General features: G+C 37.9%; 2 protein-coding genes across 2 annotated transcripts in view; one reads left to right on the plus strand and one right to left on the minus strand.

Annotated features, from left to right (window-relative positions):
- The window catches only part of nphp4 (nephronophthisis 4), a 370,059-nt gene extending 363,304 nt beyond the window's left edge, over positions 1–6,755 (minus strand). Inside the window, exons 1-2 of the mRNA XM_074682340.1 lie at positions 6,450–6,755; positions 4,471–4,608 (exon numbers count right to left, since the gene is read on the minus strand). Coding sequence (XP_074538441.1) covers positions 4,471–4,608; positions 6,450–6,626 — 315 coding nt within the window. The 5' untranslated portion in view covers positions 6,627–6,755. The remainder of the gene's footprint in view (positions 1–4,470; positions 4,609–6,449) is intronic.
- A 921-nt stretch (positions 6,756–7,676) lies between these two features.
- dffb (DNA fragmentation factor, beta polypeptide (caspase-activated DNase)) lies at positions 7,677–13,852 on the plus strand. Its single transcript, XM_074682265.1, has 7 exons — positions 7,677–7,859; positions 9,501–9,627; positions 9,716–9,901; positions 10,178–10,257; positions 10,340–10,513; positions 10,783–10,883; positions 13,565–13,852. The coding sequence occupies exons 1-7, from the start codon at positions 7,737–7,739 to the stop codon at positions 13,815–13,817; spliced, it is 1,044 nt and encodes a 347-aa protein (XP_074538366.1). The 5' UTR covers positions 7,677–7,736; the 3' UTR covers positions 13,818–13,852.
- Positions 13,853–13,907: the final 55 nt, after the last annotated feature.

The raw sequence follows: 13,907 nt of genomic DNA on the forward strand, positions 1-13,907 counted from the left end.
TCCAGTAAGTGTATTAAATTGCATCAAATGTACTTCCAATCCACAAAGTGTTTAAGCTCTTATGTCCAGAGTTGCTTGTTTATCATGATAATGTAGCCAGCAAACACTGCTTTCAGCAACACAACCATTAACACAGAGCTACAGCAGATGACAAGAGGGAACAGGAGTAAAACCTGCTCCATCAGGAGGAGTTACACTTTCAGCCAACAACAAGCACATGATGTCAGTTTCTCATCAGTGATAAAAACAGCCAATAGAGACGTAAAAATTATCTAAAACTGCAACAAAAAGTAACTCTCCTGTCTTATTTACAGCCCAAACTGCAGTAAGTCACAGCAAATTGAAGCGTGCCTGCCTGGCTGTGCTGTAATCCAATCTAAAGCAAATGCAGATATCGCCGAAGGCTCCACACCACTAAGTGTGGCTGTTAAAGGTGATTGATGGATGCAGTTAAGACGACTGTTCCATTCAGAATTAACTGGGCCTCTCACAGGTTTATTGTATTGGCTGCTAACAAAGTGACACTGGTTCTTCTTAGCAGGTCTGCCAGGCTCCTTTTGGATGGTGGCAGCCAAACGTGACAGTGACAGAAAGCTGGCTGTTGCCTGTGTGGAAGGGTGGCACCAAGAAATATTATGTGTGCAGTAAAGATTAAACAGTAAATTCTGGAATATTTTTATATAATTCATATCCATACAACAGGTCTAAAGTTTTATAACACTCCAGTTTTTCTAGTTTTTATCGAAAACAGCCGATTATTGGCATTTTCAGCCATGTCAGCATTTTTTTTTTAAGCCCATGGCTGATAAGAAATCAGTTTAAAACTGTGCTATTTTGGCTCTGATGCATCTGTGCCTCTCTGTCTCTATTGTCCCTCCCACAGTACCATCTGATTGGTAACACACAGAGCCATTTCTTTTTACTGTAGAAATATTTAGGGAGGTATTCATGTAACATAATAAAACTGTTGCTCAGCCTGGGGGCTGTTTAATAAACATATGCTCAAAGGTATTTAAACAAAGTTAAGTGTTGGAGGTTGTATCATTCAAAATTTTGACACCAATGTTTTCAAATGAATATCGGCTCCAAATGCCAGTTATCAGCTTCCTTGACTGCTAGAAAGCATAAACAGGCAATAAACAGCTGAAGTTTAAAGAATCAGTTCATAAACAAAAAATGTGTTCTCAACTTCTGACTCGTCAAAGTAGCCACCTTTAGCAGACATAATAGCTAGACACACTCGTTGCATTCTTTCTACAATAGAAATAAATAATAATGACAAAGTTTATCCCAACTCTGGAGCAGAAGATCTGCCCAGTTCATCCCAAACCAGCTCAAAAAGTTTAGAAACTGTGCTGACCACCCCATGTTTTCAAGCTCACTGTCCATTTCCTTTTCATTGAATTTTTGTTATCTCTTTCTTGTTTGTTCAATTTATTATATTTTTTGTTTAATACATTTTATTTAAAAGATCCTGACCTTTTAATTACAGTTAAATACTCTTAAGAAATTAAAGTTTCTTGCTTTTGATATGGTGTACTCACTTATCCCATTTATCATAATTACATCAATGAAAAAATGGAAAAAAAAACAAAATAATATTGACAATAATATCATTTATCGGCAATAATATTTTGGAAAATTATCGTCAAGCAAAATTTGTTATCGTGACAGGCCTAGCTATAGCATAAACCCTTGACCAGTTAGGTGCATGGTACTGCAGAATGCTGAGGTAGCCCTTTTGGTTTAGGCTTTTAGTCTTCAGTAGTCCATAGGTAGTGTTTCATAGTCCAGTCATGACTTCTCGTGTTCTGACCAGGGAGCAACATCCAGATTAGTAAAATGAAGCCTATGCTGAAGTGCAAAAAGCCACAGTTTATTGAGTATCTGCTTGAGGCTGGCTACAGAAAGAGTGGAAACCCAACACACACCAGGCAAAACAAAAAATAAATAACAGCCTTTTATGGAATTAAATAACATATTCAAAGCTTGATTTTTTTTTAAACTGCTGAAACTCTAATTTCAGTATCAGCTCACACTGTATAGGTTTTTTTTTAAGTCAGCGGTTTAGAGGATAGTAAGATCACAAGTTTGTCCAATCAGAGGTACAACTCATCTCACATGACTGGTGTGTGCCCTATAGCTGTTACTTAGGAGGCTAAAACCTTGCCTCTTGAGTCAGCATAGCCAACATGGCCCCCACCAATAATCAGCTTTATTACTCTGCATAAGTAACAGACAGGTGACACAGAGGAGACTACACCCATATCTGATACAGTCTATGGTTCTTAGCCACAGTTTTCTATCTGGAGTTTAACCTGTCAAACCACTTCCAAACAAACTCTAGTGTGGTTCGTGGTTCTCTGTTACAGGTCTGAATACAAACCAAGGTCCATCCAAACTAACTACAGGATACATGTGCCTTTTGGGCCTATAAAGCCACCGTAACCTAACCGTCTTTGGTTCGTACCTGATCCTCCGTCTTCTGTTTAGCCACGCTGTTCCTAGCATGTTGTGGGTCAGGACACGCAGAGCATAGGGTCCCCTTGCTGCGCGCATTCATCGGCACTGTTCCAAAATTGTAAACAGTGTTGTTAAGCTGCTTTGAAGGAGCTGCTCTTGAAACTGAAAATGATTTTGCAGCTCTAATAAGAGCACAAACACACGTGTTTACCTCCATTTCCTGGTCTGTATTCTGTGTGCGGCCCTTTGTCAGTGCTGTCCAATGAGAGCACCGATCGTCACACACGTGGATGTGTTTACAGAATATAGTCCACTTGCAAAAAGTACAATCTGAATACGAACTGCACCAAACGGAAAAAATAAAGTCCGCTTTTGGTCCGGACCAAACAAGTGGACCAAAGGACTTTTCTGGTCTGAATACAGCCTGAGACTGCTCACTCTGAACCCTTTAAAGCTATCCTTGAAGCTGTTGTCCTGTGAGCACCTACCACACACACTGATGACTCTCAGAAACTTGTCTTCTGATTCTGTTATAGCTTTGTGTCTGCCAGACCTCCCCCCGGTCAGAGTTTCCCCCAGTTTCTGAGAGACTTTTGACGGCGATGGAAACTGTACTCAGACCTTCTTTCAATTTCTCTGTAGGACACAGCTACTGCATCATTAAGTGCTGTGATTGTCTCTGTTCCATTCTTCATTTCCTTCTCTTTTCCTTTTTGTAGCAACACACTACTTCCTGCTGTATGATACTGTTCAAATCATGCTAACAAGGGTATAGAATTTGTCATAGTTTGACTCTTTATTCCTAAAACTGCAATTGAAACAAAAACTAAGCATTCCAACCCAAGCACAAGGACACCTTTAAAACCTTCTACACACAGAATATTTAAAAAACTTTCAAGGGATGGTCCACTTTTAATCCTGGACAACAGATAAACACACCTGTTACATTACATCAGTGGAAACATTGATGCGCTATGTCTGGAGGTTTTATATTTCATGATATCTGAGTCCTGTCAAGTTTGTTATTAGAGCAGCAGCCAGCTTCTTCATCTGTTTTTGCTATCTCCAGTGTGTGGATTGTTTATGTTGACTTGTCAATGTTAGGTTTTAGAAATATCGTTTCTTGGACTCAGTTATTTCTACACATACCACTGTTACAGATCAGCTGCTGTTTCACTTTTAGGAAAAATATCAAATACACGAAATAATAATGAGTGGTGATGACATCAACACCATCACCATCCTTTGTAAAAAAACAGGACACCTTCTTATGTTTAGCGCTTGTAGTCTGGTATTAGCCTGAGCTTGCACAGCACTCTGGGATCCAAACAGCTGACTTACTGCTGGCTCTGAGCTGCATATGTCACAAGTGTGAAGTGGATGGTTTGTGATGTACTACTCACTGTGTTAGCTCTTCAGCACCTCATTGGTAAAAAAAATAAATAATAATAATAATAACAATTGGTAAAGTAAATAAATAAATAAATAAATAAATAAATAAAAATAAAAAAATAAAACAAAATGATAATTAAATGAAAATAATAAAAATAATAATAAAAAAATAAAAAAATAAAGCACCTTATTGGTGATTACGAGTTACTGCATCTGATGAACATGTGCTCCTTATCGACTTAAAGGACCAGAAATAGGAATACTTCTAACTTTAAGCACATTCAGTGCCAGTAGGAAGACTTATTGGCAATCACAGTTTGTACTTGCTCAGTGTAAGCTGGCAACGTTCTCAAGAGGTGTGCAGAACACAGGCCAATCATCACTGTAATTTACCATCTTGAGTGGTGGGCTTTTCAGTTGATTAAATTAAATACATGCTGAGTTAAATTCATGTAATTAATGCTCTGATGTGACTTGATTTTACTATTTTACTATATTCATCAAGCAACACAAAACTCCATGAGAAGCAAACATATGCTTCAAAGTAAAAAATGAGGAAATCATTACTACATTTATTATGTTATTTATTTCAGTTGATTGATGTGATAGCACTACCTGATTGAAGGAGATCTTGCCGTTTTTCATCCTCTGTGGCTGGCTCTTCCATGTTTTCCCAAAGAACTGCTGATGGCTTCTGTCGAACAAGGTCACACAGAGCTGGTAGTTCACATCTTGCCCTGCCTCTGATGTCTCCTGTGTGCAAAAAAAAAAAAATTGATAAGAAAAGAGGGGGCACATTTAAAAATACAGTTTAGCCTCACTTTTAAAGAGCTGGCTATATAAAATATTTTTTTTCATTTCATGTTGAATAATAAATTGGTATACATCATGAAATACAACAAAAAATAATTAAGTGATTAAGAAGTGTTTTGACTTTTAAATAAGAGGCCTTCCTTCTACAGTACCTGGTGAAGAGGGGGGAGGGGAAAAGGGGAGCACATTTCAATTTAACACTTTGAGTGATTCTATTATGAGGGGCACATTTCAGGTATACCAAAGAGTGAGAAAAAAATGCTTTTTAGCTTCATATTCTATTTGTTTGCATAGTACAAACCTGAATGTACCGAATTTAGATTCAAAATAAGCTTTATTAGCATGAAAGTTTTTTTAAACATGTTGCCAAAGCCAATGTTAAAATCAAAGGATTAAAAAAAAGCATATCAACAACCAAACACATATTAAAAGCAAAAATAGTAATGACATTAATCGAGAACAAATCAAATAATAATAAAATTTAAACATAAAATAAACTAACAATGATTTATATTTATGTGGACAAAGATGCAAATGTACCAAATTCATTAACTGGCAAGCTTAAGCTCTAATGAATTCTCAAATATGTGAATAATAAGAAAAAAGGTTCAGTATTTTGTCAGCTGTGTCATGGACAAAAGTTGCACCTTTTTTTCCCCAGCATAAATCCATTTCAGCATCATTTTGTAAGACTTTGCTCTCCAGAAATGTCGCCTATCATTTATATTACGGTTTAGCCAAAATTTAAAAGAACTATGGCACAAAAATCTCTCGTAACACAGTTGACAGGGCAAAAAGAGAGAAGCCTGTCTCAAAAATAAACTTTTGTGATGGTAACACAGCTGACATTTCCTCCATTTTTTTGCCATTGTGCTAGTTACAGGACTTCAGCATGTCACCACCTGACCTCTATCAGTTTATATTTCTGTGCATTTTCTTTAGTTTGATCATTGTAATATTTGAATTAGGTACACAGGAAAATGGTGATAACACAGGTGATGAACAATTAATGCGCCCCATGTACAGGCAATCATTCCGATGAAACATTGATGAGGGGAATTTCTTCAAGGTTCCCACCAAAAGAGGATGTGACCTCGATTGATTTGGGTCATGTGACTTTGGAGCAAACCATTGCTGGTTTACAGGGCTTTTTTATGGGTAATACAGTTGATACACATTTCTCAGACACACACAAAGTGAATAATTTTACATATTAACTATTTTAAAAGTTTCTAAAACAAGTGGGTCATGTTTTAACAATCATTTTTTAATGAATGCCTAAAATAATAAACACAAACATGTAATCTGGTGTTAATTTTGAAAAGCAAACTTTACATTTGAGAACTCAGACAGCACAAAACCTGTAAATTCTAATACATCATTTGCATTTTTGCTAAATAAATCATGGAAAATGTTAACTTAATGTATTAAATAAAAGGGATATATCACCCAATGACCCGCTGTAAAACTGGTCATTGCTTGAAGTGACTTTTTAGTAAAATTGATAAGTATAACCCATTACAGAATCACTCTCTTACATGTGGAATCCACAAACCAGCATGATATGCAACTCTTCTAGTTGTCTTCATACACAATGTGTCGTATTTCCTCAGTGGGTGAGACACCATGGGCCTTAATCATATATTTTAATCTATTTAACTATCGTATACCAGTCTTAATGTAGTATGTGGGCTCTTCCCATTAAGAGCACAGCTTTGCACTGCCAAACTACAGTTTCTAACATCACTACCGAGCTCTTCGCGTTAGCTTTGGTAAGTCACCTGTGGGAGATGAGCAACTGTTAGTCGGCTGAGGTAGAGTTGGAAACCGTTGGACTGGGTGAAGTGGTTTTCTATGGCCAGGCGGCTTGCGTTGCGTGGCGGGGGAACCAACCGGCTCCTCTCAAACAGTTCTCTCCAGCTGTCCGCCATGTTGGATTCATTTTCCGTTTTCACCATATTCCCGAGTCACTGGACCGGCTGAAATTTCATTACAATACTTATGTCATACAGTCTCAAACCGACTATAAACAGACACCACTACTTATGAGTCTCTGTTCAGATTTTCAAACATGCAGCCGCCATATTGAAAACAGATTCTACTATTTGATAGAGGGGGAACAGAAGTGTTTTAATGTTACAGTCTGAAGTATTCGCCCCGAATCAGAATTATTATCGCATAAGATAGACTCAAATTAATGTTACTTAAGCAGCGATTTATTGGTGAATGGTATTTAAGTATCAAAACAATTATCAAAGTCTATCGCCTAAAATCGTCTCCCCTTGACATGTGGTACATCCCGTAGCCTTGCATCAGTTACTATGGTAATTTTGACGTTGCTAAGCAAGGTCACTGTACAGTTTCCCAACTAAAAATCATCTGGGGGCAATACTGTTGTCCAGATGATACGTTTAAACAGACTTTAGTAATGATGTTTACCACAAAAGCAAATACCGAGCTTTTCATGAAAGTCATACGTAGTTAATATGATAATTTATATTCATAAGATGGTTTATATGAGAGAATCAATATAAATTGGTGCCCATTTATCAGGAACAAAAATGAAATTGTTAAGTTTAGTTAAGTGGATGAAGATTTATTTGAAGTAATGGTTTTATTAATAACTTCTTGTGCATTTAAGTTTTTTTCTTGCATTGCTTCAAGTTGGGGAAGTATTAAAGGAAATGGCAACATATTCGAGGTCTGGAGCGATATTATGATGTTTCCTCGGGGTATTACAAAAACGTATTTTGTAGCACCAGGGGAAAAAAAGAGTGGTAACTTGAATTCTATATTGTTTCGCTAATAAGGCAGCCAACCATTCCAGGCGACACAATCCCAGACATAACATTAATTTAGAAAATAAAAAAATAAAAAAACTAATCCTTTTATGTAATATTAACAGAAAGCTACATTCATATTCTTCCAACATTAGCTTTTTCCTGCTAAAATTTATGTCGTTATTGCAGAGTAGAAACACTAGAGGGCAGCATCGCATCACATCCGCACTGAGTCAGTCCACAGCGGAAGAAGACGGAAGCGGTAGTTATAAACTGGAAAACGCTGTAATGTTTGGACTCTTCAGAAAAAGTAAACCTGTGAAAATAAGGAGTTTAAACGAAACTAGAAAGTATGGGGTTGCAGCAAAAGACTTGAAGGAGCTTCTTAAAAAAGGGTGCAAGTTGTTAAAGGTGAGGCGGAATCATTTTTCTTATCATGTTGTACTGCCTTATCGTTTTTTGTCAGGAAACAAAACGAGGAAACAGCTGTTAGGAATGAAGCCGGATTAGATATTCCACCATACATGATTGTGATGACACCAGGGTCACCGAAACAGAGATTTCTGATTATTTGGATATTTTTAATAAGTTTTGATAAGTCCCTGACACAGTTTTCAGCATTTGCGATAAGATGAAACCTCATAACCAGATAAACTACTAACGCAGCAGACTCTTAAACCAACACAGAAATGGGTACTTTATGACAAAAACGCGATAATAGAGAGTGATAGGAAATGAATAAGAGGTCAAAATGCATTTGGTGTGACACACTAGGGCAAGGCATGTTGATAGTAAAACTGAACATTTCTCATTATTTAAATAAACCAGCTTTATCAAAACAAAATGTTGAACAAGATATAAGGACTTGTGTCTCAATGACAGTTACATCCACGTACCTTGTTAAAGTGAAATTAGTTGTGACCTAACAAATGCATTTACGTTTTCTCGTTTTTGTGAAGCTTTGTCCCTCAGATTAAGATGATTGATCATTAAGGGCAGGGCCGGCCCTAACTCAGCAGGCGCACTGGGCGAAAGACAAAAACGCGCCACCCCCTCCCTTTGCGGCACGCAAACATATATACAATAAAATAAATACATAATAAATTGTGAAGATAAACATATATACATTCTTTATTACTTCAATGCGCACTAAAACTTTACAAACAGAACTTTTGTAAAAAATAAAAACAATACAGCAAATCTTAAAACTTTTCAAAACAGTGCAATTAGCAAAAAATGCACATCATTGGAATATTTAAAAACATAATAAAAATAAATAAAAATAAATAACACTTCCAAGTTTAGTGCAAAAGTCCCTGGGGGGAAAAAGTGCAATTCCAAAAACCTCTCCCTCTGTTACAACATGGTAACATCCCACTTCCTGTCATTAAAATAATCAACAAAACAAAACAACCAAAGCAAACTGGACCGGAAAGAGAACTCAACTACCCATGAGCACTAGCGCGTGCATACTGCCGTGAAGGTACAGATCTGCCGGTTGCGTGCATTTGTTTTGTAGGCGAATCACAGAAGCCAGGACTTCACTCAAAAGTATTCTTCTGTCTTCAGCGGCTGTTTGCAGGATGGATAGTGACGAGGTAATTTATATAATTTTGACGAAATGACGATGTTTAAAATCGCTAAGTTCAACTGGTTTTATTACCGTGAAGTCGCTCCTCTGCTCGCCCTGTTGAAGCCATGAAGTGAATAAAAGTAAATATCACACACTTAAAATAGGTTTAAACAAAACTACATACTGGTACATTCTCAAGAATACTGTAAACGAATGGTAAACAATCAACAAGTACTTACAAGTCCAGCAATAAAAGGGCCAAGTCGGTCAGACATCCCTCCTCGTGTTTTATTTCACGCCAGCAAATGAACACCGAACCAATGTTTATTCGCACCCCCACCAGCAGTTGGCACCCTAGGCAGCCACCTAGGTCGCCTATGTCTAAAATGTGCATCCTTTTGAGTTGACTGTAAAAACAATATATTATTACAGTTATCTGTGTTTTTATGATAAATGTGTTTTTGTTTTTTTATCTGCAGTTACCACTTCTCGATGCTCATGTTTGCTTGTATGCTGATGGGACACAAGTAACAGATGATTTCTTCCCAACTCTGGCAGACAACACTGAGCTGGTACTTCTCTCAAAACATCAGACATGGAGTGGAGGTATGTACAGCAGCACTAGACTAAATACAAAGCGCTCTGTGGTGGGGTTTTTTTCAAGCTCTTATAACTTATTTTCTTTTCATTTCAGTCGTGTGTGACATCAGTCAACTACTGAACACAGATCAGTATGCTGATGACCTCATCACAGCTGCAAAGAGGCTCCTCTCTGATGAGGAGTCTCCAAAACAACTTAAATTCTTGACTGACCTGCTGCAGAACCTGGAGGACAAATCTGATCAAGAGGACAGAGAGCAGGATGAGGATTGGTTCAAAGGTATAACAACTATACCTACTCTACATTTAACATTTATGTTTCTGTATGGCACACACCTTACAGGAGATCCAGGAGAAGAAAGGTTAAACTTTGACTGTTTTCTGAGCATTTTGATGTTTCAACTTGTCAGCTAACCAGAATTGAAATTTCCATTTTAACCAAGCAGCAACTGATCATTTAAAAACATCCCCCTGGAAGTAAATAGAATCAAAATGGCACTAAACCCTTGATTTGACTCTAAATGTACCTTTCAGATTGATTAAGTTTTCATTCCAGGTGTTGATGCTCGGTTCAAGACAAAGTCTGCCTACATGAAGTTCAACTGTGAAAGCAGGATACGAGGCTACATGAAAGAAGTAAAACCTTCTTCTTCCACACATCAATTCTTTGTGAGTGCTTTTTTTCATTTGATGTCATATCCGTTAATACTGTTCACAGGTGGATTCTGCCTGTAAAACCATTCAGAAGAAAAGTGTCAGAGATGAATTTCAGAAAGCGTCTGACTGCCTGGTGGAAATGTTGAGGGCTGCAAAGTACAACGGCTGTTACTTTGACAGAACAGAAAAGGAGTCGCTTCGTCTTTGTACACAGGAGGGATGGTTCATCTGCCAGGTACTATGAGTGAGGATTGATCTGCTGGCGATTGATTGATTTATACATCTAAATTCTTCAGTATATTCATTTTTTTTAGACACCCAACAAACAAGATATAAAATACACCTTTCCACATGGCCAAGACATTACAAAACATAACGTAACATAACATAACATAACATAACATAACACAACATAACACAACATAACATAATAAAGCTGCTGGGGTTTCAGGAAAAAGAAGAACACAGTTTTCATTGTCATTGTCTCTTCTGTTGCCTCCTTAGGGGTCATATGACGAGGAATTATGCCCGTCTCTGCACTCCATCAACCCATATGGCAGCCGAGAGGGCAGGATCATCTTTAGCACATGGAATCTGGACCACAGGTCTGATAGTCACACTGACTTTAAATGAACTTTCAGGATCATAAAACCAGAGTGCATGCTAGGGTTTTCTCACCAAAACAAAAGCTCACCTTGCTCTAAAATACAGTTAGTGTGTGATATTCTAGTGGGGAGGTTTTGATATTTAAACCCAGCCTACAGGAAATCAAACCTCCACCTTTGGAGGTCTTGTAGCATTTCATTATGTAATAATGTCCCATTACTGAATAATATAATTCATTTTAATGAATGCTGTAATAACACTACATTTACATTTACATTTACTAAAATCTTGAAAGTAATATGGAATAAACTTTGCTGCATTATAAGTTCTTGCATATTGCATCAGCCTTTCCAAAATGTGGGTTTTTCACTTTTTTAATCAAGAAAATGTAATTTAATGTTATTTAATGTAATTTAATGCGTCGTGCAATAAACCACCAAAATGGTTACCTTAACTAGAAAAAAACACTATACCATCAAGACAATGCAATCCAGATTGCATGTGTGTTTGTCTTCCAACATTTTAGTGTGCCGATAATGTTTGTGCCAGTAACACTTATTTAGTGCAAATAATGATAATAATAATAAGAAGAAGAACAAGAAATTTTATTTGCGGTCGTCTTTCATTACACTCAAGGTCACCTTACATAGCAAAAGTATGAGCTAAAGACAGAGAAATTTTAGCTTAAAAACACGAATAAGCTTCACAAAAAAGGAAAACACAAGAACTCCATAAAAACAAACAGCAGAAGTGGGAAAGGTGAGGTCAACCAGAATAAGCTATTGGGAAATGAAAAATGAGTTTTAAGCTGGGATTTGAAAGTAGAGAGACAGGTAATGTCCCAGATGGTTTGTGGGAGAGAGTTCCAGGGACGGGGGGCAGCACGGGACTCCATTGAAGATGAGATGGGTATGGAAGAAGAAGATCGGAGAGTCCTCGAGGGTGCATAGGTGGGAAGGAGATGAGGAAAGAGGTGCGAGGTTATTAAGACAGGGCTCAAGACTGCGACCAAAACAGTCGCAAATGCGAACTTTTTATCAGCGTGTGCAAGTAAAATTTTTCATCTGGTCGCATTCGTGCGGGTGCATATGTCTTAATACACCCTCTACCACAGTCACTGTACAAGACATTGTGGTTTGAATTCTCCCTCTTTCACTGGCTCAGTCAGTCTCCTCCACCTGAACTCTCCCTGTTCTGAAGAGAGAATGCCATCGCGTACACACGCAGCACACACTGAAGACAGACAGAACTTCATACCGACACGCGTTTCTCTAAGAGTCAGCCTTCTTATAGTGATAAGATTCACACTGCTCTAATCTCTCTTTATTGAAGAGGATGCTACGTTAGAGTATGTGGGAGCTTAGATTAGATACAGAGATCAGGGCTAGCCACAGGATGAATCAACTTTTTAACCAGTGCAAGAGCTGAAGTCATGACATGTCAATCCAACACTTAAATCAAAACAGCGCAAAAAAGAAAACAGCTAAAGCTCTGATAAACTCTTCATCAACAAGTGCAGCACAGTTATCTGTCTGTCTCTGTCTCTGAGGTCTCCTGCAGCGTCTTTGGATCAAACCAACTGAGAGGGGGGTGGATGGTTTCTGAGTTTTCCATATGACTCCCAAGTACAGGACTTGATTTGACTTAGAAAAATATTAGAGATCACAGGAGCAAACTTATCGATGGGGGATAACCAGGAGAAATCACAAGCCAGGAGAACATCGGGAGAAAGAGTTAAAAAATGGAGACTCCCTCCATATTCAGGAGAACTGGCAGCCTGTCAGCACTCTCCATTGGTAAAAGTAATTCATGTATGACACAGATTGACAAAAACTAAAGACATTTTCTCTGTAATTTCAGGTTATTTTTAGTAACTTTTGTAAACTTACTTCAGAATTTTAGTCATTCATTTATGTAAAGACTCTTTTTTTTTTTTTCTTTATTTCAACCAAAATGTTTTTGTTAACTATTATAACCCTGACAGTGTGACCAACTGAGAAAGTTGGTTGCACTAGTGCTACCAGTGAAAAAGTTAGTGTAGGTCCCTGTAAGAGCCTTGAAGGTGAAGAGGAAAATCTTGTAGTCATTGTGGTATTTGACTGGTAGCCAGTGCAGTTGGTGAAGAACAGGAGTGATGAGATTTTTCTGAGGGGGTTTGAGTGATGATCCGGGCAGCTGAGTTGTGGACCAGTTGGAGTTTATGGAGAAGCTGGAGAAAGGAGGGAATTACAGAAGTAACACTGCATAATTCAATTACTTAACCACAGGTATTATTTTGAAATTAAACTCAGTCAAAGCTGCATCCGAAGCAAAGGCAAACTCTTTGAGACTCCTAATAAGTTAACGTAAATGTTAGCACTTGCATTAAACTGAACATTTCCACTTGGTGAAGTAAAGCGAGTTGAACATGGTGAACCAGCACTGACTGAGCTTTTTTCTGCTGTGTCACTGTCAACAGCCTGTGTCATTTTCTTCAACATTTATCATCTCTTACCACATGGTGTTCCTTCAAGAGAGGCCTTAGTACACAGTCGTCTGAATTTTTAACACATTTCAGGGTCCTGAAAAGACTGGAGCTTTCGGTACAGGCCAATTTAGAGACTAATTCTCCTATAAATTGAGGGGAAAAAAACACCAGCTATTTTAAGAACAAGCTCTTGATATTTTTCTTTGTGTCAAGGGTTGAAAAGAAGAGGACAATCATCCCTGCTCTGCTGGAAGCTCTCCAGAATCACAAGAGCCAAGAAGTCAACCTCAACTACTTCTACCGCCTGCTGTTCACCAGGGAAAACTTGAAGCTGGTTCACATCGTGTGCCACAAGAAAGGAGCTCACAACCTGCAGTGTGACACCAAAAAGATGTTTAAACAAGCTGCCAGAAACACTGAGAAGGGAAAACAGAAAACCAAAGGGAGGAAGAGGCGTCTGGTGTGAAGATGTTGGAAAAAGAAATGCACTGAACACTAACAATCATCACCTCGACTGATATTATCTCAGGTCATCTGCCTCCAATCAGTTTGTCTT

The sequence above is a fragment of the Halichoeres trimaculatus genome, unplaced genomic scaffold (assembly GCF_033239565.1).
Source record: "Halichoeres trimaculatus isolate MK-OKI-2021-1 unplaced genomic scaffold, fHalTri1.1 fHalTri1_scaffold_11, whole genome shotgun sequence".
Taxonomy (NCBI): Eukaryota; Metazoa; Chordata; class Actinopteri; order Labriformes; family Labridae; genus Halichoeres; species Halichoeres trimaculatus.

Coding starts and splice junctions, on each gene's coding strand:
- dffb (XM_074682265.1), top strand. CDS start 7,737: ATGTTTGGACTCTTCAGAAAAAGTAAACCTGTGAAAATAAGGAGTTTA. Junction 9,628..9,715: donor ACATCAGACATGGAGTGGAG/GTATGTACAGCA, acceptor TTTTCATTTCAG/TCGTGTGTGACATCAGTCAA. Junction 9,902..10,177: donor GGATGAGGATTGGTTCAAAG/GTATAACAACTA, acceptor TTTTCATTCCAG/GTGTTGATGCTCGGTTCAAG.